This window comes from Molothrus ater, chromosome 7 (genome assembly GCF_012460135.2).
Source record: "Molothrus ater isolate BHLD 08-10-18 breed brown headed cowbird chromosome 7, BPBGC_Mater_1.1, whole genome shotgun sequence".
In the NCBI taxonomy this organism is placed as follows: Eukaryota; Metazoa; Chordata; class Aves; order Passeriformes; family Icteridae; genus Molothrus; species Molothrus ater.
Window position 1 is genome coordinate 15,963,907 of NC_050484.2, and position 23,812 is coordinate 15,987,718.

Below are 23,812 nucleotides of genomic sequence, written 5' to 3' on the forward strand. Positions count from 1 at the left end.
CCTCGCCCGGAGCAGGGCCGCTCCTCCCCTCACCGAGGACACCCGGAGCAGGAGCTGCCCAGGGGCACGGAGCGGCAGGGCTCGGCCACTGGGCCGCGGGAGCGGTGAGCACGGATGAGATGCCCAGCACGGCCGTCACCCCTGCCGGGAAGGCCGCCGCCTCCGCGGGTCCCGAGGGCGCTGAGTGGCTGCGCGGCCGGGCCGGGGCGGAGCGCGGGGGTGGCCACCGTCCCGGCGCGGCCCTGTCCCCAAACAGCGCTGAGGGGAGCGGCGGGAGGTGCCGGGCCAGCAGCAGCCGCCGCGCCGTGCGGGCCCTCGCGGCCCCGGCCCCGCGCCATGGAGATAGAGGCGGCCGCCGCCGCGCAGGTGAGAGCGGCTTCGCGGCCCCGGGCGGGCCCGACCGGTGAGGGCGAGGGGCGGGGCGCCCATCACGAGCCCGCGGAGCACGTGGCGCGGGCCCGCCCCCCGGAACGTGCTGAGTCACGGTAGGGGCGGGGCCGCGCTGCCCGCGGGGGCCGGGCCGGGCCGGGGTCAGCGAGGGCCGCCCGCAGCCACCGCCCGCAGCCTCGGCAGCGCGGGCAGGGCCAGGGGCCGGGGCCGCCCCCGAGGGAGCGGCTGGGGAGGCGTTGGTGCCGGAGGGGCTGCCCGAGCCGGGTACAGCCTCGAGTCGCTGCCCCCGGCGGGCCCGAGCGCTCCCGCTTCGCACTCGGGTGAGTTACTGCCGCTTCCCGCTGCTGCGGCCCGGGCCCGCTCCTGGGCTGTTGCACAACCGCGGGCTGTCCCGGGTTCGCCTTGGGCTCCGGATCAGCCTGGCACACGCAGCCCGCGGAGCCCGGCCGGGCCGCCCCGGCACCTCCGCCTGCGGAAACCCCCGGCGGGGCTTTGGTCACAGGGCAGGCGGAGCCGGAGTGGCGTCTGCCAGGGCGAGTGTCCTGGAGGCTCAGAGGTGTTTGTGGTTTGTACTCGTGTGCTGCGGAGCCTCTTCTCTGGAAGCCTGGGGGAGTTCAGTACTGTTGTGTTACAAACTAGTTGCACAAGAGCGGTGTGAATAGCTGAAAACATAATTGAACTCCATTATGAATTTATATAATTATGCTTTTCTTGGGCGTTTGAAATAGAAGCATATCCTTATCAACAAAAGGCTAGGTTTAAAGAAGTAATACTTAAAACTTGTTCCGGAACTGCTTTAATTCTTTTCATACTGCAAAATTAAGTCTCAAGTGTTCTGATTCTCTTCTAGTGTGTGTTGATATGCATATGCTATGCAGTAGAGTTTCTTCTAACGTTGTCCATGTTTTAGGATATGTAAGTGGGTACTTCCTACAGGTAATATGACTTCAGCATTATTGGATGTACCTTTTTCTGTTCGTTGGATAGTTCCTTTAGATTCTTGGGCTGCTTGTAACACTGCTTGGCCATCTGTTTTTCTAGCCCTGGGTAGCACAGCCATGACCTCCACCTTGCCTCCTCGGTTTGTTGGCAAATACTACAACAGAAATCACTGTTTTGGCCGGTGCTACGTAAGCACCGTGTGAATTTGGTTTTGCCTCTATTATCCAGGCACTTTTGGCCTTGTTCCTGAGGTACTCTTAACAGACCAATTCCTGAGTATATGATTCTGTACCTTCTTCCCCAATCTACTGTGACTTCTCTTCCAGAAACCTTGCTTTTGTTACTCATTTGCTTTTATCAAACCTCTTTACTAAGCCACCTGCTGCACTTTTCCTATCTGAGCTCGGCAGCTGCTGATTGCTTCTCTTGCAGACCTGGCCTGAAAAGGCAGTGTGTTTTTTAGATAGCAACTTATCATCATCTTTGACATATATAGTCCTAAGTGTATACATTAAATGGAAAATTCGCATTCCCTGTACCATAAAATGTTCACTCAAAATAAACAAGGGGAGATGCAATCTGCATTTAGCCCCTCAGATTTTGCAAGCCAGCAGATGGGAAGGGTGTTCTTAGTGTCTATGTGCATGGCAGCAACAGTCATAGCAGTGAAGGTAAGTGTGGAGGGAGTGATCAAACTCCTTAACCAGAATAGAAAACCTCCACTTTCAGCTATGTACTTCTGGGGGAGTTAGCAGAACTATTGCCTGCAATGTTCCTGTAAAAAGTATTCCCTTGTTGTACCTTTCTGCCTGGAAGGAGGATGCACTTCTGTGCGCAGAGGTGAAACGGAATGTTGTCTACATGGACCTCAAACCATCCAAGAAAAAAGATTGCAGTGGAACAAGTGGTCTGGATGTTTCAAATTACACTTGAGAAGGCAGGGACTTAGTAACTTTTCAGTAAATGTGAAGTTTTTGAAACGGTTTTCTGTAACCTTGTAAAAACAAGCCACTTAGTTATTAAATTTTGAGCCTCATGATAACGGGGCAAAAAGAATTCCCTTTCCAACACAGTGAAACTGTGGGTTGCACTAGATTGGAAGTAAGACCAATTGCAACAATTGGCAAAGCCAAGTGGACAAATAATTGAGTGTCTATGCAAATGTATCTGTTAGGGTTTTTCTACCTAGAGAGCTGTCCTGAAGAGTCTCCAGCTCAATTCGTATGATCTCTTTAGTATAGAGGGCTTTAATGAGAAATTACAAATACTTTTCTTTTTCTTGACCTGCTGCATTAAATTGTCAAGTGAGTGGGTTTATTTTTATTCTCCAATAGCCTCTCATTTCCACGAGGGTACATTTTGTGGGAAAGTTGAACAGGTACCCTGCTCAGGGCTGGCAGCAAGTCTTTGCTTTTTGGCTTGTTGTTGTGTTTTGTTTTGTTTTGTTTTTTTTTAGTTTCTTGAAAATGACATTTAATGACATTATTGAATAGGAATATCTACTCAATGTATATGTAGATAGACCTATTAATGTACACCTATTAATGGATGAAAATCAGAAATGCCCATATTTCTGAATATATTGTTATCTACTAAAATGTAGGACAAGTTTGGAGGAAGTACATGAGAGAGTATCACAAGCACTTCCTTAAGTAAAAATGCATTTATTTTGACATTTCCACTAGTTCTGTGCTTACCTTGCTATTTAGCTGTATTGGTAGAGCTTTCTTTCCTTCAAAACTCAGGAAAGAATATCTTCCAGTGAAGCCAGTGTTAGATATAATGCAGTGTAGCATGTTTGGCTGAAACGAACACAGCCTAGGAGCTCATCTTGTAAATCCATTCAGGAGAGCAGCTAATTGGATATTGTTATTAGTGTAGTAAATATCCATCATATGAATCCTGTTCTGTCACATGTCATTAAAATATGCCAAGAAATTAGAGTTGTATTGGAAACTGGGGGAAGTGCAAGTTCATTGTCTCAGAAAACCTGACTGACTTGAAGAAATTAATATTTAGCACTCAAAGTTGGAGAAGAGATTGGCTATAAAAGTTTATTGGGAAATGTTTGAAAGAGACCAAACTAGAATAAAAAAGAACATCCATTGTAAGCAGAAGGCAGCTGGCTGGTCTTGTGTGCTTTAAAGAAGTTGAAATGTTTTTATAGGACTGTGTGGGTGCTTAGAAAGGTTTGTGTTCGCTTCCCGCTAATGTTCATGGGCAAGAATAATTTTTTACTTTGTCTCTTACTTTATTCTTTTTCTTTTTTACTTGAAGAAACAGGGATGTTACTCATCCTGAATAAGAATGTTGTAGGTTATGTATAACCCTGAAAGAAAAGGAAATGGTTGAAAATTATTATTGTATCTATTATGCACCTGAATACTGGTTTGATTACTTTTGCTTTCTTTACCTCTTGAATTTGCAAAGCAGAAAAATACCTGTTTGATTGGTACTGCTACTTCCATGATCCTGACTGAAATGAATGTAGTAAGAGCATCTTGAATTTATTTTGTTAAAAAAATGTCAGATACCTTTGTGGAGTATGCTGGGCTTTGTGAGGTGATATTGAGGAACAGTAGAAGTGGAAGGACCCAAGTGAAGTATTTGTTCTGAGTAAAATCAATTCATGCTATTCCTTTCTAGAGTTTTTCAAACATGGTTGTAAAATTTTGTTGTATTTGCTCCTTCAGTAGAATTAAGAAAATTCAAAATGGTGAAAGCTGTTGGAGTTTGTCACTGAAAGTTTTTGGAATGCGGCAGACTTTCTAAGGAGAATGATAGGAGTCAATTGCAGCCTCAGAAAAGGATGAACTTGAGGGAGAAAGAGAAAATATGGAAAGTCTAGATGAAGATGCCAGCAAATGATGCCACATGTACCCATACCTATAGCACTGGGTGTGTGACTCGCTGTGAAGAAGAAATTAGTTTGATTTTTGTATCTTGAGCACTCCTTTCTATTTTTTTCCTCTTTGCAATTATAAAGATAAGCTTTAAAATTACTGAAACATGCCAAATTGTGCAAGTGTAATGTATTTCCAACAATTGTCTTGGCTGAAGCCAGTGCAGTACAAGTTCAGGCAGTAACCCATTGGCATGAATTAAATATTAATCCCCTGCTGATTGAGTTGCAGCCAGCAAGAAGTCCTGCAAAGTCTCTGGGTTAATCACCTGGTTAAAGTTTGCTTTGGCCTCCATCTCATTCCAACTCTTAAGTAACCTATTATTTTAATGTAGCACACTCCTAGAAAACTTGAAAGGATTTGAAGTCTGTTCAGTTTTCTGATGCAGTTTATTATACCAAAGTTGGACTTTGTGCCACAGAATGCCGCTTTAGGTGAAGGGGAACGAATATGACACCTTGGTCGGCTTAGTCCTTTCTCAGCAATAAACTGATTTAATTGGTTTTGAAAACACTTCATTTGCTACCTCTGCAAGTCTTTCAATATGACCAATGGGAAGTCATGGAGGAGGAGCTGGAAGTCATGACTTTGAATTTGTGTTATCTAAGGATGACTGATATAAAGTGAACCCCAGTGCTGCTCAGGGTTGCTCAACTGCAATTCTTTTATGGCATATTTGTTTCATTAAGGTAAACAATTAAACCAGCGGTAAGAACTGAAGGCAGCAATGCTGTCTGTGGTATATAAAACTGCTGAAAACAGTGGAAGGCTTATCTGGAACAGATACTGGAAAATGCCTTCAATTCAAGATAGACTTTGTGTACTTTTAGCTTTCCTACCCAGTAACTGCTTTCTCTATGGGAAAAGCAAAGGTAGTGACAGTCATGTATTAATTGGCAGTAGCAAGAATTTAATTATCTTATAGCACTTTACTCTTTTACTTTAGAAAAGTTTAATGATAATGCTCTGTGCAGCACAGTAGTGAAACAATCAGAGCAACACCTATTTTTCTGTATCTGTGATTTCTAGATACATATTTCTTAATTTTTCTTTACTATTTAAAATAAGGAAATTAAAAATATATATTCCCCATTATATTATCTTGTTTTAATATTTCGTTAGTTTTACTTTGACAGGGGTATGCCAACAGTGGCCATTTCAAATGGAAGCAAAGTCTCTCAGAACCATACATTTAAATTAAGTATTAATTTGGCACCATACATTTAAATTAAATATTAATTTGGGTAACCAAGCAATCTGTAGCAACATCTAGTACAGATAGAAGTGTTTAATTATTTGACTGCTTTGAAGAGGAGCATTTGTCTTATGAAGGATCTTCTGTTTTCTGTCTTTTGCCAGTTTGAATTCTTAGTGAAATATTTTCTGTTTTCTTTCAGTGACACATTGATTTTTCAATACTACGTGTCAATACATTGGTTTTGTATTTGCCTCTCAATTTATATGTTAATATTCAGTTTAATATTCACTTTGAAATACTTAGATTTTTGACATACTGTTCTGGAGCTCTCAGAAAGCTATTAGGAAAGAATCAGAGTGTTAATAACTCAAAGTTAAGTTAGCATTGTCCTACCAGCAGAGTATAATTGCTGTTCAGTAGTATATTACTAAACCCTAGCACAAGTACTAATTGGCACAGCTCTAGTAGAATGGGTATAGCTTACAAATAATACTTATGTGGCTGCAATTTATGCACTACAGGTACAGCTGAAGTTTTTTATTATGTCAGTTCAGATTTGTAATTTTGGCCTGATCAGCTGCAGTTTTTATACTGAGAAGAAGGAATTTAAAACAGTGTTTGTTTATTAAAGTTATTTGGAAGGTACTGTAAATAATGTAAATGATTATTAATGTTTTCTATCTTTAAATGTAAACTAAACCTAAACCATTTCATAAGGTATGTCTTAGTTGTGGATGCTGTTGCAGTACTGAGGGAGCTGTAACCGCTCAATGTTGTACAGTCTTGCAGTTAGACTTTTAGCCGAACTTCTGCAGTATTATTATTAGCAATCTAGTTAAAAAAGAGAAGAGAAAGGGAAAGAGAGTTCCTTTAAGACTGAAGTTGCAGCAACAAAGTTATGTAAGATCAGTTTGAAACCATCTCTTTAAAACCTTTTAAGGAAGTATCTTCTGTATTGCTATGAAATGTAAAGATATCACCTTTTCCCTCCATGCCCCCACTTCTGTCTTGCAGTTTCAAAGTTTTATTGCTGTTTGCTGTATTGATTTTTACATGCTGTCTCTTGTAAGTATAACAAAAATTCCACTCCTGGAGACTGCTTGCGAAACCAAGTTTGCATACTTGGGAAATTGACTCAGAAGGAGCTTGGTTGATAGTGTGCCTGTAAGAGGAGGTTTGTTTTATGATTAAGGGTGTGTCTATTTGCTGTGTTTGAAAATTAATACCTACAAAATGTTACAGCAGTGACTTTTCAACAGCTGAGTTATGTGAAAAGTTGCTGTGACTTCGATTTGCTTCCTGCTCAGGTCATCACCACCATTTTGCTGGAAAGAGCTATGATAAAAAGATTATGGGGGTTTTTGTTTGTTTGAAACCTTGTGGTAAAATGAGTGTCTTCCTACTTATTTCTGTAATTAGGGTGGAAAGCTTCCTGCGCTGCTTGGGCTCCCCACTGGGAGATCCCCATTCAGAATTCCCAGGCAGCATGTGGTTGGTGCAGGTCTGCCCCTGGGAATGCTGCCTGCTCCCCCTGTGTGAGAGGGCCAGTTTTAATTCTGCTCTGCAGCCAGCCACCTGGGTGGGGACACTTCATCATTTCTTCTTTCTGCCTTCAGGAGCTGCTTGCTTGAGTTACGTGCTCTTGCGTAAGAAGAATGAATTTTGTTCTAAATCAGGGTATTTCCAGTTGGATTGCGTGCAGTTATGTGACCAGATGACGTGTTCCACAGTCAGCTGGGTAGCACAACAATGGACAAGAGAGGATGACAGGGATGAGTGGGTGGCTCTGAAGGCTGGTGCAGCTCAGCTCAGAAGGGTAAGATTTTTGGATGCTTCATGGCTGGAAGGAGAACACGGAGACTGTATCAGCAGAGGTCATCCAAGACCTGTCAGTAGGGGCATTCCACCCCATTTTGTGACACTAATGCTTGACTTTACCACTGTCACAGGAGGAGTCACTGATGTGTCTGCACCAGTGCAGATAATATAGTCACGTTCTTGGTACAAGTGTACTATAGACCCTGATGCAATCTACTGTGAATTACTTGACGTGAGATCCATGGACATGTTTTCTGATTTATGACACAGAATTATATTCACACTTGGCTGTGTTTCTACTGTAGATGTGTCTTGAGATCTGTATCATCTGAGGAATTTCTGCAAGATTGTCCCACTGATATTTGTAAAAGAAATCAAATAAACCTGAGTAAACTTTTGAAACAAGTAGCATTTAAGATGCCAAAGGATGAAAATAAAAGTCCCTAACAAAAATGGTGCTAGTGAAATGCATAATATGAAAATCAGAACTTATATTTGAATCTAAATTATGATTTCTGACAGCTGGTCTTCCAAATTATTTAAATTTAATTATTTGGCTATGGAAATGCACATTGTATTAATGTGCCTTATAGCTGTGTAACAGCTGTAACAGGTTGCAACAGAGAATTACAGCACAATGACTTCTGATACTGTGCTTTCTATTTTGGTTTTAGTATTTGAACTACAATGTTACCAGGTTAGTTCTTCAACTAGTATTAGTTGTTGTGACTCAGTGAAATGTTGTAGTGCCATGGAATCTTTTCTGGCTTGATTTGTAATCCTTTATCATCAATCACTTCAGGAGTGTAGTCTGTGCTGACCACTCTTGGGAGACTTTGCTCAGCTGACAGCTAGTGCATACATCTCTAGACATCTTTCATCTCTCAAAGTGTATTTTTGTCAGCAAAGTGAAGAATGGAAGTTCCTTAAATAATAAAACAGTTAGTGGAGTGCTTCAGATTATTCTGAAACTGTCACTAAGGTCAGACCCACAGAATTATCTTAAATTCAAAACGAAGCTTGGGATGAGAGTTTTTGATAAAATGGGCTATGAGTTCTCCTGTATACTCCAAGGGAACAGGCATGGAAAAAGCCCCAAGGAAAGTGGTGGGTGGTGGAGGCTCTTGATTTGGACAGAAGGACAGTTACTTATGGTTGAGTTTTGCAGTTTTGTTGCTCTTTTGACAATATTGAGCATTACTTTGGCAAGAGCTGTAAAACCATTTACCTACTCTGGTTTATGCCTTGGAAGATGAATTAGATCCTTTTGCTTTCAGGATTTATAAATTGAAAAGTGAGGGTTGGAATGCAGCACACAGACAGAGCTTTTTTTTTCTGCCCAGTTATTGTTCACTTCCTCAGTGGGTTTACCTTTTTTAAGCAAAAGCTGCCATTGTGGAAAGAAATGATAAATTGACATGTAGATGCCTGACTTGTTGGCCCTTACTGAGCTTTCTGATTCAGTTGTTTAACTTTGCAGGACCTTCATGTGAAAGAGATTGCTGAAGCCTTTGTGGGGGCTGATGATTTCTGGAGGCTTGCTTTTTGCAGATAAATGTGTGGATTACAAGTGCTTAAGAAAATGAGCAAAATCTACCCTGGCTTCATTCTATGGATAGAAGGATAACTCAAGTATCTTGGTGTGGCTAGAGAAAAGGGAAAAGCTATATGAACTCTTTTCATGCAAATTAAATAATGATTTCTATGATGCTTTGTGTAAATTGAGGCAGAGTCTTCTTGGTCAATAGTGCACGGTTGAATGGTATTATTCTTGACTGAAGTATGTCACTAATAAACGCTGTTCACAGTGTCAAATTAAGTTCACAGTGCCATTTAACCATGAACTACTCTTGGAAAAATATTGCCAGCACAGCTAAAATGTGCCCCTCTGGGCATCCCTTTCTCAAATCTGTTATGATTTTGTACTGCCCAGTGGTAAGCAGTTGACTAGCAATGTATTTTTGGCCTCTTTTCTGGGTTTGGTTTCTTTTCCCCTTGCAGAAACTAAATAAGAAGTGTATTAGAGGTTGAACACTCAAAAAAACTCCCACCCTGCTTGTTTAGTGAGAACTGTGCACTGACTGAATTCCCAGCACTGTCTGTATGGATTATGTATGTGAAAAGGGCATGTTAATTGCAGGACTCACTATTTAACACCTGTGCCCCACGGACTTCAGTGGGGACTGTATACCTGTGTACTCTGGCCGATGTAGGCACATCTGGAGCAAACACTGGTCCCTGCAATTTAACTTTATTCTTAAGCTTTTAGTCTTAAGATAGTACTCCTGGCTGATGAGGTGTTTGTGTGGAATTTCCTTGATGCAGCCACAGTAGCTGTCTGTGTTTCTGAAAGAGGGCTGCTGGTTATGTGCTGCCAGGACACTGGGTGAACCTCATTGCTTTCTAGTTCAGCAGGCACTCCAGTTGCTTCCCACTGTAGTTGGGTCCACAAACAACAAGGACAAAGTAAGTTGCTTGTGAGATGAGTGGGGTGGAGATTGACAAGATGTGCCTCCCATGGTGTTAGAGTGTGCAGTGTCCACATCCAGGCGGTGCTGCAGCTGCAATGACCCAGCTGGTGCTGTCCCTGTGACTTGCCCAGCCATCAGCAAAACAACAGCTGGAAATGGGGATTTTAAACTGAGATGCCAATGCAGTGAAAACGTGTAGTACAAGAAAGATACAATCCTGGAGAATATATGGACCCTCAAACACACAGTTTTCATGTTTGGTTTGAAACTTGCTTTTCCAAAAGGTGTGAAATCAAAATAGTGGCTAATAAGTTATAACACAAGATTTATACAACCTAATGTTATTTGCAGTTTTTAGGTTCTTTTACTGTTCCTATGTTCATTTTGCTTCCTGATTTGTTTGATTGGACAAAAGAATGTTCTATAATTTGACTCGATCATGTTTCCCAGATGACTGAGCCATTATTGTAAACAAATCCTCTTGTGTATAAACTAGTGAGTGTCCTGTGGCAATGTCTGCAGAGTACATGTTTGGCTGGGTATAGCAGAATAGCTTAAAGATCATATTTTCTATATTGAACCTACAGTATTTGAAAAAGTTACCTGTGTTAAATTAAAGTGGGATGCAAAGGCTTTTGTATTCCTGTGGTTGAAAGATCAGCAGTATTTTTCTCATATTATTTGTTTACATATAAGAATTTGTTGTTGTTGTATAAATGAAAAATTCAATAAATGCCTGTTTCATTATGATGCTGTTTTAACTTGGGAAGGAAAAAACCTCTCCAAACACAAATAAGGCATTAAAGCCGTATTTTGTTTCAGGAAGAGCTGGTCTGTCTGAGATGGCTGCTGTTTGAATACCTTTCAAAATGGAGTTATGTGGTGCAGTACATGGTGATTAGACAGCTAGAAAGTCAGCCACAGCAGAATTGCTCTCTTACTTGTTGGGGCAGCACAGCAGAATTTTGTTGATGTATCAAGCAAAATCAAACAGACAGACTAACCCACTCTTGGTAAACAATCCCGTATTTTTGCCAGCCTCCCAAGTTCATGATGCAACTTGTGTAATAGATTGTAACTTGAATACATATTAACTTTTTTGTGCTTATTATTGACTTAATTTTGTAATGCTGCTGATGCAAGAAAAAGAAATAGTAAGTCAGTAACTCTGTTAAACTGAAAGAGGGATTCAGAATTGGAGTGTAAGGGACTGCAACACTACTAGCCAAATATACTCTGGAAAAGGGAAAATTGGATTAATAAAATATAATTAGCACTGAAAAGGGAAAAAGCAGAACCCATTTAATTAAACAGCAAAGCTCTGAAAACATGTATGGCTCACTGCATTAGATACAAATGCTTCAGAAAGCACTCTGGGATGTCAAGAGTTTTAGGACTAAGTTTGAAGAAGTGGGATGACAACCATGGCCATTTTTAGGTTCTTCGGAGCAGCCATGGTAGCACTTGTAAATATGGGCATAATTCAGTTTATTCAAGAAAAATTCATTGTAATCAGTTCACCATGTTAGACCTTACTCTGTCTTTTCTTTATGGCTAAGGCAGAAGTAAGGGAATTGGGAGCAGATAGCAATGCTTGATAGATCTGGTCCTCAGTACTGGAGGATAACTTTGCAAAAATCAGGTACTGGACAAAGAAAATATATACCAATGTCAGACTAAAGATTTTGCTTTCTGTAAGCCATGCAAATGAGACTGTGGATTTGGGATTTCAATTTTTTTTTATTTTTTTAAGTACGTTGAGGTGGGATCAGTCTAGACCCCATTCAGCCTCTGGAAATCAACTCTCTATATTAAACTCCTACTAAACTACTGTTTTAAACCACCATTTCAAATATGTATTGATTAAACAATTTAGAAAAGCACAGCTGCTTCTGGAGTGTCTGAGAGAGATCATGAACCAGTCTTCTGCAGAAAGATCTGCAGCACTGATCTGTTGTACCATAAATGGTCACCTCAGAGCAGACCAGAAGTGGTGGGCAAAGGACATGGATTCGTGTTTCTGACTGTTGGTGATGAGACTGAGCCAGAGAGGAGAGTGGTGCTCCTGCTGCTGTGCCCCAGGCTGGGAGTGCTGGGAGGCACTTGCACATGCCCAGTATTTTAAGGAGGGTCAGGGAGGTGGGGACTGATGCTCTTACTTTGCAGAATAAGAGAAGATTTGCCAGAGTGAAGAAGTAAGCTGTGTGTGTCCTTCCTTTTCCTGTTCTTTGCTGTGTTTCTGATGTAGGTGTTTTCCTTTGCCTGCTTTGGTCTTGCTTTACTGTTAGATTTAGGATTTGCAGGTTTTGGAATTGAAATAAAGCTAGCACATTAATGACCATAAACAGCCTTCAACAGCTATTTTTTATTGCAGTTACATTCTTGCTCATTTTATGTTCTTCAGTCTTAAAGAAATTTGTCCTTTCACTACACAGGGTGAAAAAACATATATATATATATATATATATATATATATTTATACACACCTTGTTTTTTACAAGGCATATACAAGGTATATTTCAGTTTGGAAAGCTTGCTTGCCATGGAATGCCTTCAAGAAAACCATCATGTTGAGAGCTGTACATAACTTACAGACTTAGCCTTTGTTGAATTCCTGGATTCTACTATTCCTGGAAGATGACGTTTCAGGTAAAATACATAAATAATCCACCTCTCAGAGGAGTTGTTTCTGGAGTGAGGGTTGGGAGAATGGGTGAGTAATATCCAGAATTGTACTTCCAGCCAGGCAGAACTTCTCCCAGTCTTTGTCAGAGCAATGCCCTTAGACAAGGCTTGGTAGTGAAGTTAAAGAATGCTGGACAGTCCAGCCAAGAAATTTTCAACTAATCTAATTTATAAGTATAGATTCTGACAACTAGACATTTAGTGAGATAGCTTGCTGTAATACAGTGAGAGGTACATTCTGGAATATGAGATGTGTGTTAGGAGAAAATAGAAATTTGCATACAGACTTAGCATTTCAGGAACTGATCTTATCTGGCTCTGTTGGGGCAGAAGAATGTCCCAATATGCACGGACAGCATTTAACAGGTTTATTTATACAGACAGGGGGTGAAAATTCTCTTGCAATATCACTTCTTTAAAGCTAGAGATTTTCAACCCCTTTTGAGTCCTTTCATAGGTAAGTTGGCCTGCCAGGGCTTTAAGAGTGTTTTGTGGCTCAGGTATCCAAAGACTTTAGGACCAGGAAGAGGAAATGGGCATAAAGAAAGAGAAGCAGGCTGGTGTAGTGTCAAAACATACTGGTTTAGTGTCAGTACAGTCACACCAGTGTTAGGTGGCACAGGTATGAAAGACAAGAAAAAGGCATCCTCTTCCATCCCTCCAAGCACCTTGTTTCCTTCCAGATTCCTCAGAAGGTCTTGGTGGGATAGCAGACAGCTCTGCAGGGCAGTCAGGGGTTTGACCTCAAGTATTCACAAATGTCAGGTTGCTGTCATGTGGCTTTGTTTGACAGCTGTCTGTTCTGTCACACTTGCAAACTCTGAATTCAGACATCTGAAATTGCTGTTGTACCCCTCTGCCCACCAGTGTAAGTAACTTCTGTCATTCCCTTTTCCCCATTCTTCTTGATTGTTTTTAAAAAGTTACGGGTTTGGGCTAACTTTATCTGCTTTCTGTACTCTCTTAAACATAAGGCTTATGTGTCCAGAATTTTCTTCTGTAACTAAGAAACTTACCTTGAAAACTATTTAGAAAAATAAACAGTAATTATGTTTATTTTATTTTTAATTATGTTTATCTCAGATGCCAGAGATTATCTGAAAACATTAAATTATTTATTAATAATTCTTAAAAATTACTTGAACAAAATCAGTTCCTCCAGAGAACAGTGAGGTGAAAACCCTCAGCTGTTGCTTCCACTGAACTTTTCTTAAGTGATAAGATGCTGCCAGTACAAGCTCCTCTTGTACTTGCCTTATTACTTGATGGCCTCCTTTTCATTCATGCCTTGAAGTGTCTCAGGTCCTTGGGCCTGTTTCACTTCCAACACTTTTTTTTTTTTTTTAATTAAAGCAGAAATGTAAGGCGCTTTTTTCTTCATCCCCTTCACTTTCTGGAAAACATAAGTGATAAGATAAAAGTGAGGGATACTTTGCCGTGTCTGTTTCTGTGGGTAAGCTGTAGGAATGCTTCCCTGCTCCTCCTGCAGTGCTGGTCTGAGCTCCCTGCTGGATGCAGTAGCCATTGATTCTGTTGCTCTTTATTGACTCCTGCTGGCATGGGAAATCATTTGTCTTCATGGGGTTAGGTGCTAACACAACATGGGAAAGGAAAACCAATCCTTGTCTGGTGGGAGATTCTGCTTGTGTGATCTCAATTTATGTGCAAAAGGCATGACTGGAGAAGTAAATGCACAATCCTCACAATATGCTCTGTATCCAGGGAGAAGCTTACAGTGGGTTGAAGTTGCTGAGATTGTTTCTCTGCTTACACTTGGGCTGCTGGATGTTTCCATTCTAGCAAGGCTACCTGTAAATGGCTCATATTCCAAACAGCACCAAAACCAGTCAGATAAACCAGACAGGGATGAAACAAAAGATTAGCATTTTGTTTAAAGCGTGGAAGTCAGTCCATGAAAGTAACATGAAAACAGGGTCTCTTTCCTTTGTTTACCCTTCTGTAAACATTTGCTTAGGAGCAATAAGAGTTAATTGTCAAACTTTACAATGTAGTCAGAGATTTTCTCATAAAATGTATAACAGACTCTGCCCAGATGGCAAATGCTGATATGTAAATCTAAAACATGAAAATTTCCATTGAGGGCCAGATGGTGGCTTAATGTGAATTGTTTAACATTTATGTTTATCTTATTAAAAGTGCCTTTATATGTCCAAACTAAGCTATCGATGTGGTTGGAAGAGCATATCACTAAATGAACAGAAAAATCAAACCATCAGTACCTCCTGCTTACATGGATCATGGGAAAGCAAACGTCTTCTGTTGAGAGAAGTTGTTTCTCTGTCTTCAAAATTGTGAAGAAAATCAAACCAAAATCAACCAAAATCAAATCACTGTTTGTCTGCTTGGGAAAAGTACTAAACCCATACCATTTTCTCCAAAGTTAGGAATGTTGGATGACAGTAATCCACCAGTTGAATCCCATAGTGCAGTTGTCCTTGGCCGAGGCGTTGGTGCTCAGAGGAAGGAGCTGAGCTGTAGGCGAGGGGGAAGCGCTGCAGCTGCAATCCCTCCTGGGCACAGGCTGGGCTCTTCCTGCGGCCCCTTGGCTCTGCCAAGCCCATCATTTCCTCTGATGCAATCCAAGAAATTGCACAATGGAGGAAAGAACAAGTGGGTGCTTGTGGAGCCTGTCACATGAGGCTGTGCCTTTGCTGTAAATGTGTCTGATATTCAGGGAAGTGGTCAGCCTGGCTCTGAAGGGCAGCAGCCAGCTCCGGGTCAGATGAATCTTTCACAGGACTCCTGGTGCACGTGTTCCAGTCTAGAGGCCAGTCTGTGCTCACTTGTCTGTCCAAATGAATCTTTCTGAGACAAGCACATCATGTTGAGGCATCTAAATCTAGTGGGTTGCCCTTGCACAGGAGAGGAGGGCACATTTTAATAGCTTTAGTTTTACACTCCAGGCATTGAGTACACAGTTACTTCTGGGATACTTTCACAGTAGAAGGGGAAAATTGATTCGGTGGTGAACCTAAGGTAGAATGCCTGCCTGTGTGGGTACCTCTGTGTATGTGTGTGCTGGTGTTGGACAGGGCAGGGAAATAAAGAGGAAGACTGTGGGGAGGCTAAAGGAACAAAATTGCAAAATGTTTGCTTTAGACTGCAAGGGTTTTTTTAAGAGTTTTTTGCCATTACCGCGTGCTTGTGGTTGTGATTCATTCCTCAGTGAATCACTTGTCAATGTTGACTCCCTTAACTTTAACCTGAGGCTTTGGACTAATGACCAGAATACTTATTTTTTCTTGAAAAGGGAAGTATTACTAAAAGCATTGGTTGAAATTATAGATAAGTGTTAAGTGTAAGGTTAATATTTAAATCAGTGTGCTGTTAGATACTACATATCAGCATATTGACCAGAAGAACACTTCCTCCATAAAGCCCATTTATGTTAAGAGTAATTAGTTGAATTGTTATTCAAAGTTAAGACTAATATTGCTGTATTTATGTACAACTTTTCAAACTGAAAATAGGAGGACTCTTTTTCAGTTACATGGTGGTAACAAAAACAAAACAACCCATCCTTTTGGTTTTAAGTGTCACTAGCACAACTAAATAAAATTTAAAAGTGCTCCTGACAAGCAGTGCCCTCCCGGGTAGAGCATGACACTGTTTGGCAAAGCTCAACTGTCTGCCAGAGATAAGACACTGACCTAAATATGGTCACTTGAAGAATAGTGACAGGAGCCAATCAGTGCTGTCATGTTTGTCAGACAACAGCTCAGATCCTGACAGTCTTGATAAGTATGCAAGCATATTCATTCAAAAAAGAATCCTGAACTGACTGCTGCACACACAAAGTGGTGTACAGGCACAGCATTTTCTTTGGTCAGCTGGTGTCTTTGGAGACATCTCATCCCACAAAGGAGGCAGCACCCAAAACTACTTACTTTGATAGTGAATGTTGCCATTAGAAGGGCTGAAAAAGGTAATAGCTGTGTCTTAAGTTTTTGTACTAAGGCTACATGGATTTTCTTCTTAAGGAAAATGTGTTTTGCCTTCTGTAGCTACAGGAAGAAGAACTTTTGTTTTTCATTATTTAACCTGAAACTGAGCACCAGTTCTGATATTTTTGTGCATTATACACACACATGCACATAAAAAATCTTCTGAGTCACATTTTTAATGGTGCTTTGTAAATGAATTCAGAAGTGAGCCCTAAAATCCAGATCCTGCAGTTTTATCCAGAACATATTGCAAATGCTCAGAGACTAGGAAACACTTTTGGATCTGCTGCAGAAGGAGACACTGAGCAGCTGGTAAACTACTGGCCCTTAATGAAGCTATACCATATTGCAGTATCTGCAATTACTGCAGAACTTAATTAGTTCATTTTACCCTGCCAATCTGGAAAGATCAAACATTGTCTTGGGCAGCCTCTGTAATAATTTCAGCTTCTTCATTGCTGGCCATTAAAGCCAAGTTTGGTCTCTCCCAGCAAGGTATAATTTAATATGTTTTAGATTCGGAAGTGCCTGCATTGTGTTACACAAAGATATTTTACACAATTACCCAATTTTAGTAAAAATACATTTTTTTAGTTATTAGAAGTCATTCATGCCATGTGGAATGAGGACACTGAATTGTTTGTTCAGATGTGGACTTGGCCTAAAGCTTTTTGCCATAGCTGTTGCACAGACGTGATCATTTTGAATGGCAGCATGAGCTGGCATTCAGGTTACTTTGCTTCTCTATTTGAAAATAACCTTCAGAGGGAAGGGAATGTTTTAATTTGATATGGTGGCAGAAAATTCTATCTTGGGTGTAGAGCTGCTGAGTGAATCAGGAAGGTTCTGTTTAAATAAAATGCAGTGTTTGGTGTATTACTTGTACAGTGTTAATCTGATGAGGATGCCCAACACTGAACATTATTTTCACATGCTGCCCTGAAGGGTAATTTTAAGCATAATAAAATCAAAAATTTCCAGGCACCAGCTAAATGGTTGGCATTTACCCATCTGAGAAATGTGGCTAGCAAACATTAAAATTCTGTATCAACAGGCATACAAATTGATACATTTAGAGTGTTAGTTTGAGTGTTTTCTTCATAGAAGAAAATACTCTAGACTTCAGCCCTAAGAATATTGACTATTTGAACAGTAAAAAACTAAAAGAAAAGAATCTATTAAGCCCCTTGCCCCTCCCCAATAAAAAGCCTTGATGCAATAAATTAAAGGTAATTATAGCCATAATATGTATTAAGCAATTGCTCTTTCCTAAATAGCAGAATTCCATTTGGACTCTGTGATGAGCCAGGGACCAACTCATTAACAGTATTTGAGACCCTGCAACCACTGTTTATACTCAGCTGCTCCAAACCAGCCACATTTAGAACATCAGCACAGACTAAGCTTTAAATTACAATTTCTTACTAATAGTCTTAATAATTGTCTTTAGTGCTAGTGATGTTATGTCACTTGGTGTCTTTGAAAACAGATTTTCCTGCAGCTCTGAAGCTGTGTTCTGCTGATCTTTAAGAGTAATACCAGAATGGAACATTACTAATCCAAAATACATTCTGCATGGCTATTATAGTTACTTCAGGAAGCCTCCATCATGTTTTTAGGCAGCTTTTGCAGTTTTACAAGAACATGTGAAAAAAAATTTACATGGTCAAACTCTCAATTTCTCTCTTTTCTCCTAAAAATTGCTTTCTTTGTGACAAATTAATTCTGTATCTTCATGTTTTCTATGAGACAAGTCAAAAAAGAAGAATATATTTATCCTCTGGCTAGTTCCTGTATTACCTTACCAATTGTAATAAATTCTTGGTTTCTGTGAGCCTCAGTGTGGGCCACAGAAGGCAAGCCACCAGATCACACACTTCAGAAAGGTCATATAGAGCCATGTTTTATTTTGGTAATTTTGTAGGATTAAGAGAATAAGCTTCAGTTACATGAGTCTACCCATTTGACACAGAGATTTAAAGCTTTGCTGTTGTTCTAAACCAGTTCTGCCTGGAAGGATCTTGCTTACAAAAAGCATTTCTGTTGCAGGACATGAACCTGATTGACATCCTTTGGAGGCAAGATATAGACCTTGGGGCAAGACGTGAAGTGTTTGATTCTAGGCAGCGGCAGAAGGAGTATGAACTCGAGAAGCAGAAGAAACTTGAAAAGGAAAGACAAGAGCAGCTCCAAAAAGAGCAGGAGGAAGCCTTGCTGGCTCAGCTGAAGTTAGACGAAGAGACAGGTGAATTCATTCCTCTGCAGCCAGCTCAGTGCATTCAGTCAGAAAATACTGAGCCACCCATTGCTTTCTCACAGGTAAACTCCAGTGGTGTGAGTGCATTTAATCCTTTTTCCATTCACAAGAAGGCATAATGCTAGTGGCTGCCTAAAATTAATTTGCACGTGTTGCTCTAACGGAATATCTTCTGTTACTCAAACATGCAGTAACCTTTTTCCATAACTTTCCTATTTAGAACACAGAGCCTTCAAAACCAGAAGCAGAGGCCTTGTCCTTTGATGACTGCATGCAGCTCTTGGCAGAAGCATTCCCGTTTATAGATGAGCATGAGGTAAAAATGCACAGTTCAGTGGTTTCATGGGTGCTTTTCCACAGGGTCAGTCTCTTGTCTTCTCTGACTAAGATTTGTCTTCACCATAAGACTAATTTGTGGTCTGAGTTTTCTCCTCAAGCTGGCTCCAGCCGACATAAAGCACTGAGTAGGCTTGAGGCTATTTTTATAATACTCCATTATATTAAAAAAAATGCTTTCCTTAAGAAACACCTGTTTGTTCTGCAGAAATGATGCAGAACTCCAAAAACTAGGTTTTTGCTTTGGAAAATGTACATCTGTTTTTTGAGTGTGTTTTTAAGTTATGATTGCTTTGTTCAGGTTTTTAATTATTTGTTTAAACCCTTCAGGCTTCTTCAGCTGCATTTCAGTCACTGGTTCCTGCTCAGGTCAATAGCAACCCAGCCTTTGTTTCCTCTGATCAAACTCGGCCACCTGAATCCCCTGATCTAGTACAACCCACTGATGCAGAGAATATGCAGAACATAGAGCAAGTTTGGGAAGAATTACTGTCCCTTTCAGAGTTACAGGTTAGTATAACAAGTACCTGAAAGACAAAGCAGGTTCTTTTTGGAGGACTATAGTACTTTGGAGAAGGCAGTACAATAGCATCTGAAGATTTGCTGACTATGACTTGGTTTCTACACCTGCAGGATGTTTATACGTCAATATAAGCTTTAATTTTTTTTAGAAAGAATATATTGAAAAACATGTAGAAAGCATGAAATGAGTTGTTTATGGATAAACCTTAATGAAACACTTGTCAGTCAGAACTTCCTCATGTTTAGCAAGTCACTGTTTGTCTCTCTGATACAGCGTGACCATCCTTAAAATGCAGGTGCTCAGAAATGGACAGTTCTGAGTCATGGATCTACAACAGGAATTGTTTTCACAAGTGTTACTGTAAATGTTGGGGGCTTTTTGGCAGTGTCCAGTTGTGTGAATACGATTACTTTTGCATTCAAGTTTTATCTAAGGAGAAGGTTTTTTAAAGGTGATAATAGAATATATATTTAGGTACACAGAAGAGTCAGATATATTTATATGAATGCTGTTCATACATACTCAGTAAGAACAACTTGTGTAATGTATGTGAACTGGATATTTCAAAGGAACAAAGAGTCACTTTGCCAATACAGAGAGTATGTAGGGATTTTTATCCTATGTTTATATTTCTGTTTTCCTTATATTTGATTATAAAATTGAATAAGTTTATTTTCAAATATATTACTGTAGAATGTCATCATGCTTTCCAGCATGCTGCTGCTGTACTTTATGCTATTAATACAAGAGATGATTGCTTGGTGGAGTGCCCATAAATCTCAATCATATTTCAAAAAACTGAGTAAAATTTGCAGAAGCTGAATTTTTCCTGCCACTCTCCCTCTTCCCTTCGTCTTTTTATATTTTTTATATTCTTCTAGTTTTCTAACCCGATTACTGTGTTAGGCTTAAAGGGCCCACATAAGTAACAAGTGCAATTGGCTGTGAAGAGGCAGCAGTGATGGTGAAAATACATTAAGAAACCAAACCAAAGTAATATATTGAAGTAATTCTGAATAGTAATTGAATAATTTTCTTGAAAAAAAGAGATAATTAAAATAAGGGCACCGTCTTTTACAAATTATGTTTAGAGAAATGGAAAAACAGAGCTCTCACATTGAAAATCTTAGCTTAAGCATTGAACAACCTCTAGTTAAGTAATTCCTGGGGGATGGCAGGCCTGTTTATTTCAGCTTCAGTTAGGTAACTGCCTGCTCATTATAAAGTTGTTCTTGTAGCCAGTGAAAGCCCGTCAGTGGAGCAGTCTGACGCTCACACTGGTGTTAGCCAGCTGAACTACTGTGTTTGCCTGGCTCCATGTTAGCACTCTTCTTACTTCACCAAGAATTACATTGCTCTGTGCTGAAAACTCCTTCATTCAGTAAATCCTAGAAGAATCTTGGTTTTGAGGAGCTGTGAACTAAAAGTAATAGTTCTAGAAGTCATTGTTTGCTGTACATGCTCATTAAGTCTCATTCAGGAATTTTACATTTCTGTACTCATCCATTCCTAGCAGTGGTGCTTGTGAGAAGTTCAGACCTGGCAGCAACTAGCAATTGCAGTTTCTATAACACATTGGAATGGGTGTCTTCAGCATCTTGCTCTGAGCCTGAGAGGCTCTGCTCTCTTACTCTAAAATGCTTTGTCCAGAACAAGTTGTGTTGTGCTCTTGCTTTGGTATCTGTCATCGTCCTCCATTGCCTCTTCATAGCACAAGGGTGCTGCATCTAGACTACAACAGTGTTATAAAACCCCTTTATGTCCATGTTGATTGCTATTTAATGCTTTTGGGTTGTAGAAAAGGATTTTATCAATTGCAGATGTGTTGCTCAACTTCTCCCTTGCATTGCCCATCTAGTGCCTGAACATTGAAAATGATAACCTGGCTGAGGTGAGCACAGTGACAAGCCCTGAAACCAAGCCAGCAGAGATGCACAACAGCTACAGTTACTGCAGCTCGTTACCCATGCTGAAAAAAGATGTTAACTGCAGTCCAGATTTCCTGGATGGTACGGAGGGCCCCTTCTCGGGCATTTTGCCACCAGAAGACACCAGCCAGCTGAGTGTGAACTCCTTAAATGACACATCCCCTTCAAACCCTGATTTCTGTGAGGATTTCTACACCACGTTTATTGATACAAAGGTGAACGGTGATGCAGCAGCAACGAACACTATCAGTCAGTCCCTGGCAGAGATTTTAAGTGAACCTATTGATCTTTCTGACTTTGCACTGTGTAAAGCTTTCAATGGCACCCACTCAGGGACCAGAGCAGAATGTAATGATTCTGACTCTGGTATTTCACTGAACGCAAGCTCCAGCGTAGCATCACCGGAGCACTCTGTGGAATCATCTGCCTATGCAGATAAGACTTTGGGTTGCAGCGATTCTGAAATGGAAGACACAGATAGTGCTCCTGGAAGCATGCTGCAGAGCAGTGCTGGTGTGTACTCTTTGCACCTCCAGGATCAAGTGTTTTCTTCCTTAGGGCCAAGCACTCAAACATCCAGTTTGCCATGTACAGCCACACCAAAGAAAGAACCCCCTCCTGCTCCTGGCCAACCCAGAGTTCCCTTCACAAAAGATAAACCTCCAGGCCGCCTTGATGCTCATCTCACAAGAGATGAGCAAAGAGCCAGAGCTCTGCAGATCCCTTTTCCTGTTGAAAAAATCATCAATCTGCCTGTTGCGGACTTCAGTGAAATGATGTCTAAGGAGCAGTTCAGTGAAGCCCAGCTTACACTTATTCGAGATATACGCAGGAGAGGCAAGAACAAAGTGGCTGCTCAAAATTGCCGTAAAAGAAAACTGGAAAATATAGTAGAACTGGAGCATGATTTGAGTAACCTAAAAGATGAGAAAGAAAAATTGCTTAAGGAAAAAGGAGAACATGACAGGAGCCTTCATCAAATGAAAAAGCAATTCACCACCTTGTACCTCGAGGTCTTCAGCATGCTACGTGATGAAGATGGAAAGCCTTACTCTCCCAGTGAATATTCACTGCAGCAAACTAGAGATGGCAATGTCTTTCTTGTTCCTAAGAGCAGGCAGTCGGGGACTAAACTTTGAAGGGCACTACAGCTGGTTCCTGTTCTCTGAGTTACTAGTTTTGTATCATTATCATGGTAGTTTTTACTGTGAGGTGGAATGCAGAATTAAGTAATATTTGTCAAGTAAGTCTATGCAATGATAATTTTAAAGTTGTTGATTAGTTTATGGAAAATGCAAGTTGAAAATTAATCAGATAATGCAGATGGGCGTATACAAAATTTTTAATCTGATTTTATAACAGACATTTCCTTCTTATAGCACCACTTTGACTAGTTTCCATATATATGTAAATATTTAAATATACCATATTTATATACTGCTCCTATCTATTGTTATATTCATAGATTTGATATATATATATATATTAAAAAATGATTTTAGCCTTCTGAATATAATTTCTTGCAAGACAACCAGGATGGCTTCTTATATTTTTTATAAATATGCAATAGTGTTCCCCATTTTTCTTACACATTTATACTTGCTTTATATTTAATATATTAATTTGGTATAAAAGTTGACACTCAGTGTTTGATTTTGCCTTATCAGCTCATTAAACTTTTTAAACTCTACTTCATACACATTTATTTCCTTAAAGGAGAGAAATCCTTGCTAGTTTTCCAAGGCTATGTCTTCCTGTAGCATAATTATCAATCACACAGCAGTGTCAGCATTACCAATGCTTCATTCCACTTTGTTTTAATAACCTTTGGAAAGACCATGTAACACAAAGTTTCAAGTCTGTGCTAAGCTCACAGTTTTTGTTTTCCTCTTTGAACACTATGTAAATTCATGAGATCTTTTTTCCAAAGGCATTTAAAATCTGTTAGAACATTGCCATCATTATGCCTTTTTTGAGCAAAAATTTCTGCAGGCTTTTGAGCAATTCTCCTAGAAATACACTACTGTGCCTCTGACTTCAGTCAATCAGCATCACCTCTCCCTGCTGTTACTTTGATGCTTATGGAAAACTGCATACTAGCAGCCATCCACTTGCCCTGTTTGGAATCTCTGCTCAGTGAATGGAAAAGCTTTGTGGAGTTTAAATTATGATTTATAAAAGAGTAAAAAATGGGTAAATAAATAGCATGGTTTTGTTTACTATTGAAAAGAACTCATTGCACTTGATTGTTTTGGATTTTTTCAATACATAAAATGTATAATTTGTAAGACATGTTGATCTGAACATTAAAAACTATCTTCCCCCCTTTCAAGTTCTAAAAGGCATGCTTGATCTGAAGTGATTTTTTTTTTTGCCATTGATGGGTGGGCACTGGG

The 23,812-nt window shown here is 40.3% G+C and overlaps 1 protein-coding gene across 2 annotated transcripts; it reads left to right on the plus strand.

The window, feature by feature from the left end:
* Positions 1-294: 294 nt before the first annotated feature.
* Positions 295-23,761, plus strand: NFE2L2 (NFE2 like bZIP transcription factor 2). 2 transcript variants are annotated; one of them, XM_036386519.2, is made up of 5 exons: positions 295-366; positions 18,422-18,691; positions 18,850-18,945; positions 19,296-19,475; positions 21,347-23,761. In XM_036386519.2, the coding sequence occupies exons 1-5, from the start codon at positions 337-339 to the stop codon at positions 22,553-22,555; spliced, it is 1,785 nt and encodes a 594-aa protein (XP_036242412.1). In that variant the 5' UTR covers positions 295-336; the 3' UTR covers positions 22,556-23,761. The 2 variants fall into 2 exon arrangements, with proteins under 2 accessions (XP_036242412.1, XP_036242413.1); XM_036386520.2 differs by lacking the exon at positions 295-366 and adding an exon at positions 561-710.
* Positions 23,762-23,812: the final 51 nt, after the last annotated feature.

Excerpts from the sequence above, each read along its gene's own strand:
- NFE2L2 (XM_036386519.2), top strand. The coding sequence starts at position 337 with ATGGAGATAGAGGCGGCCGCCGCCGCGCAG. Across the intron at positions 18,692-18,849 it reads CACCCATTGCTTTCTCACAG|AACACAGAGCCTTCAAAACC; the intron begins GTAAACTCCAGT and ends TTTCCTATTTAG. Across the intron at positions 19,476-21,346 it reads TGTCCCTTTCAGAGTTACAG|TGCCTGAACATTGAAAATGA; the intron begins GTTAGTATAACA and ends TTGCCCATCTAG.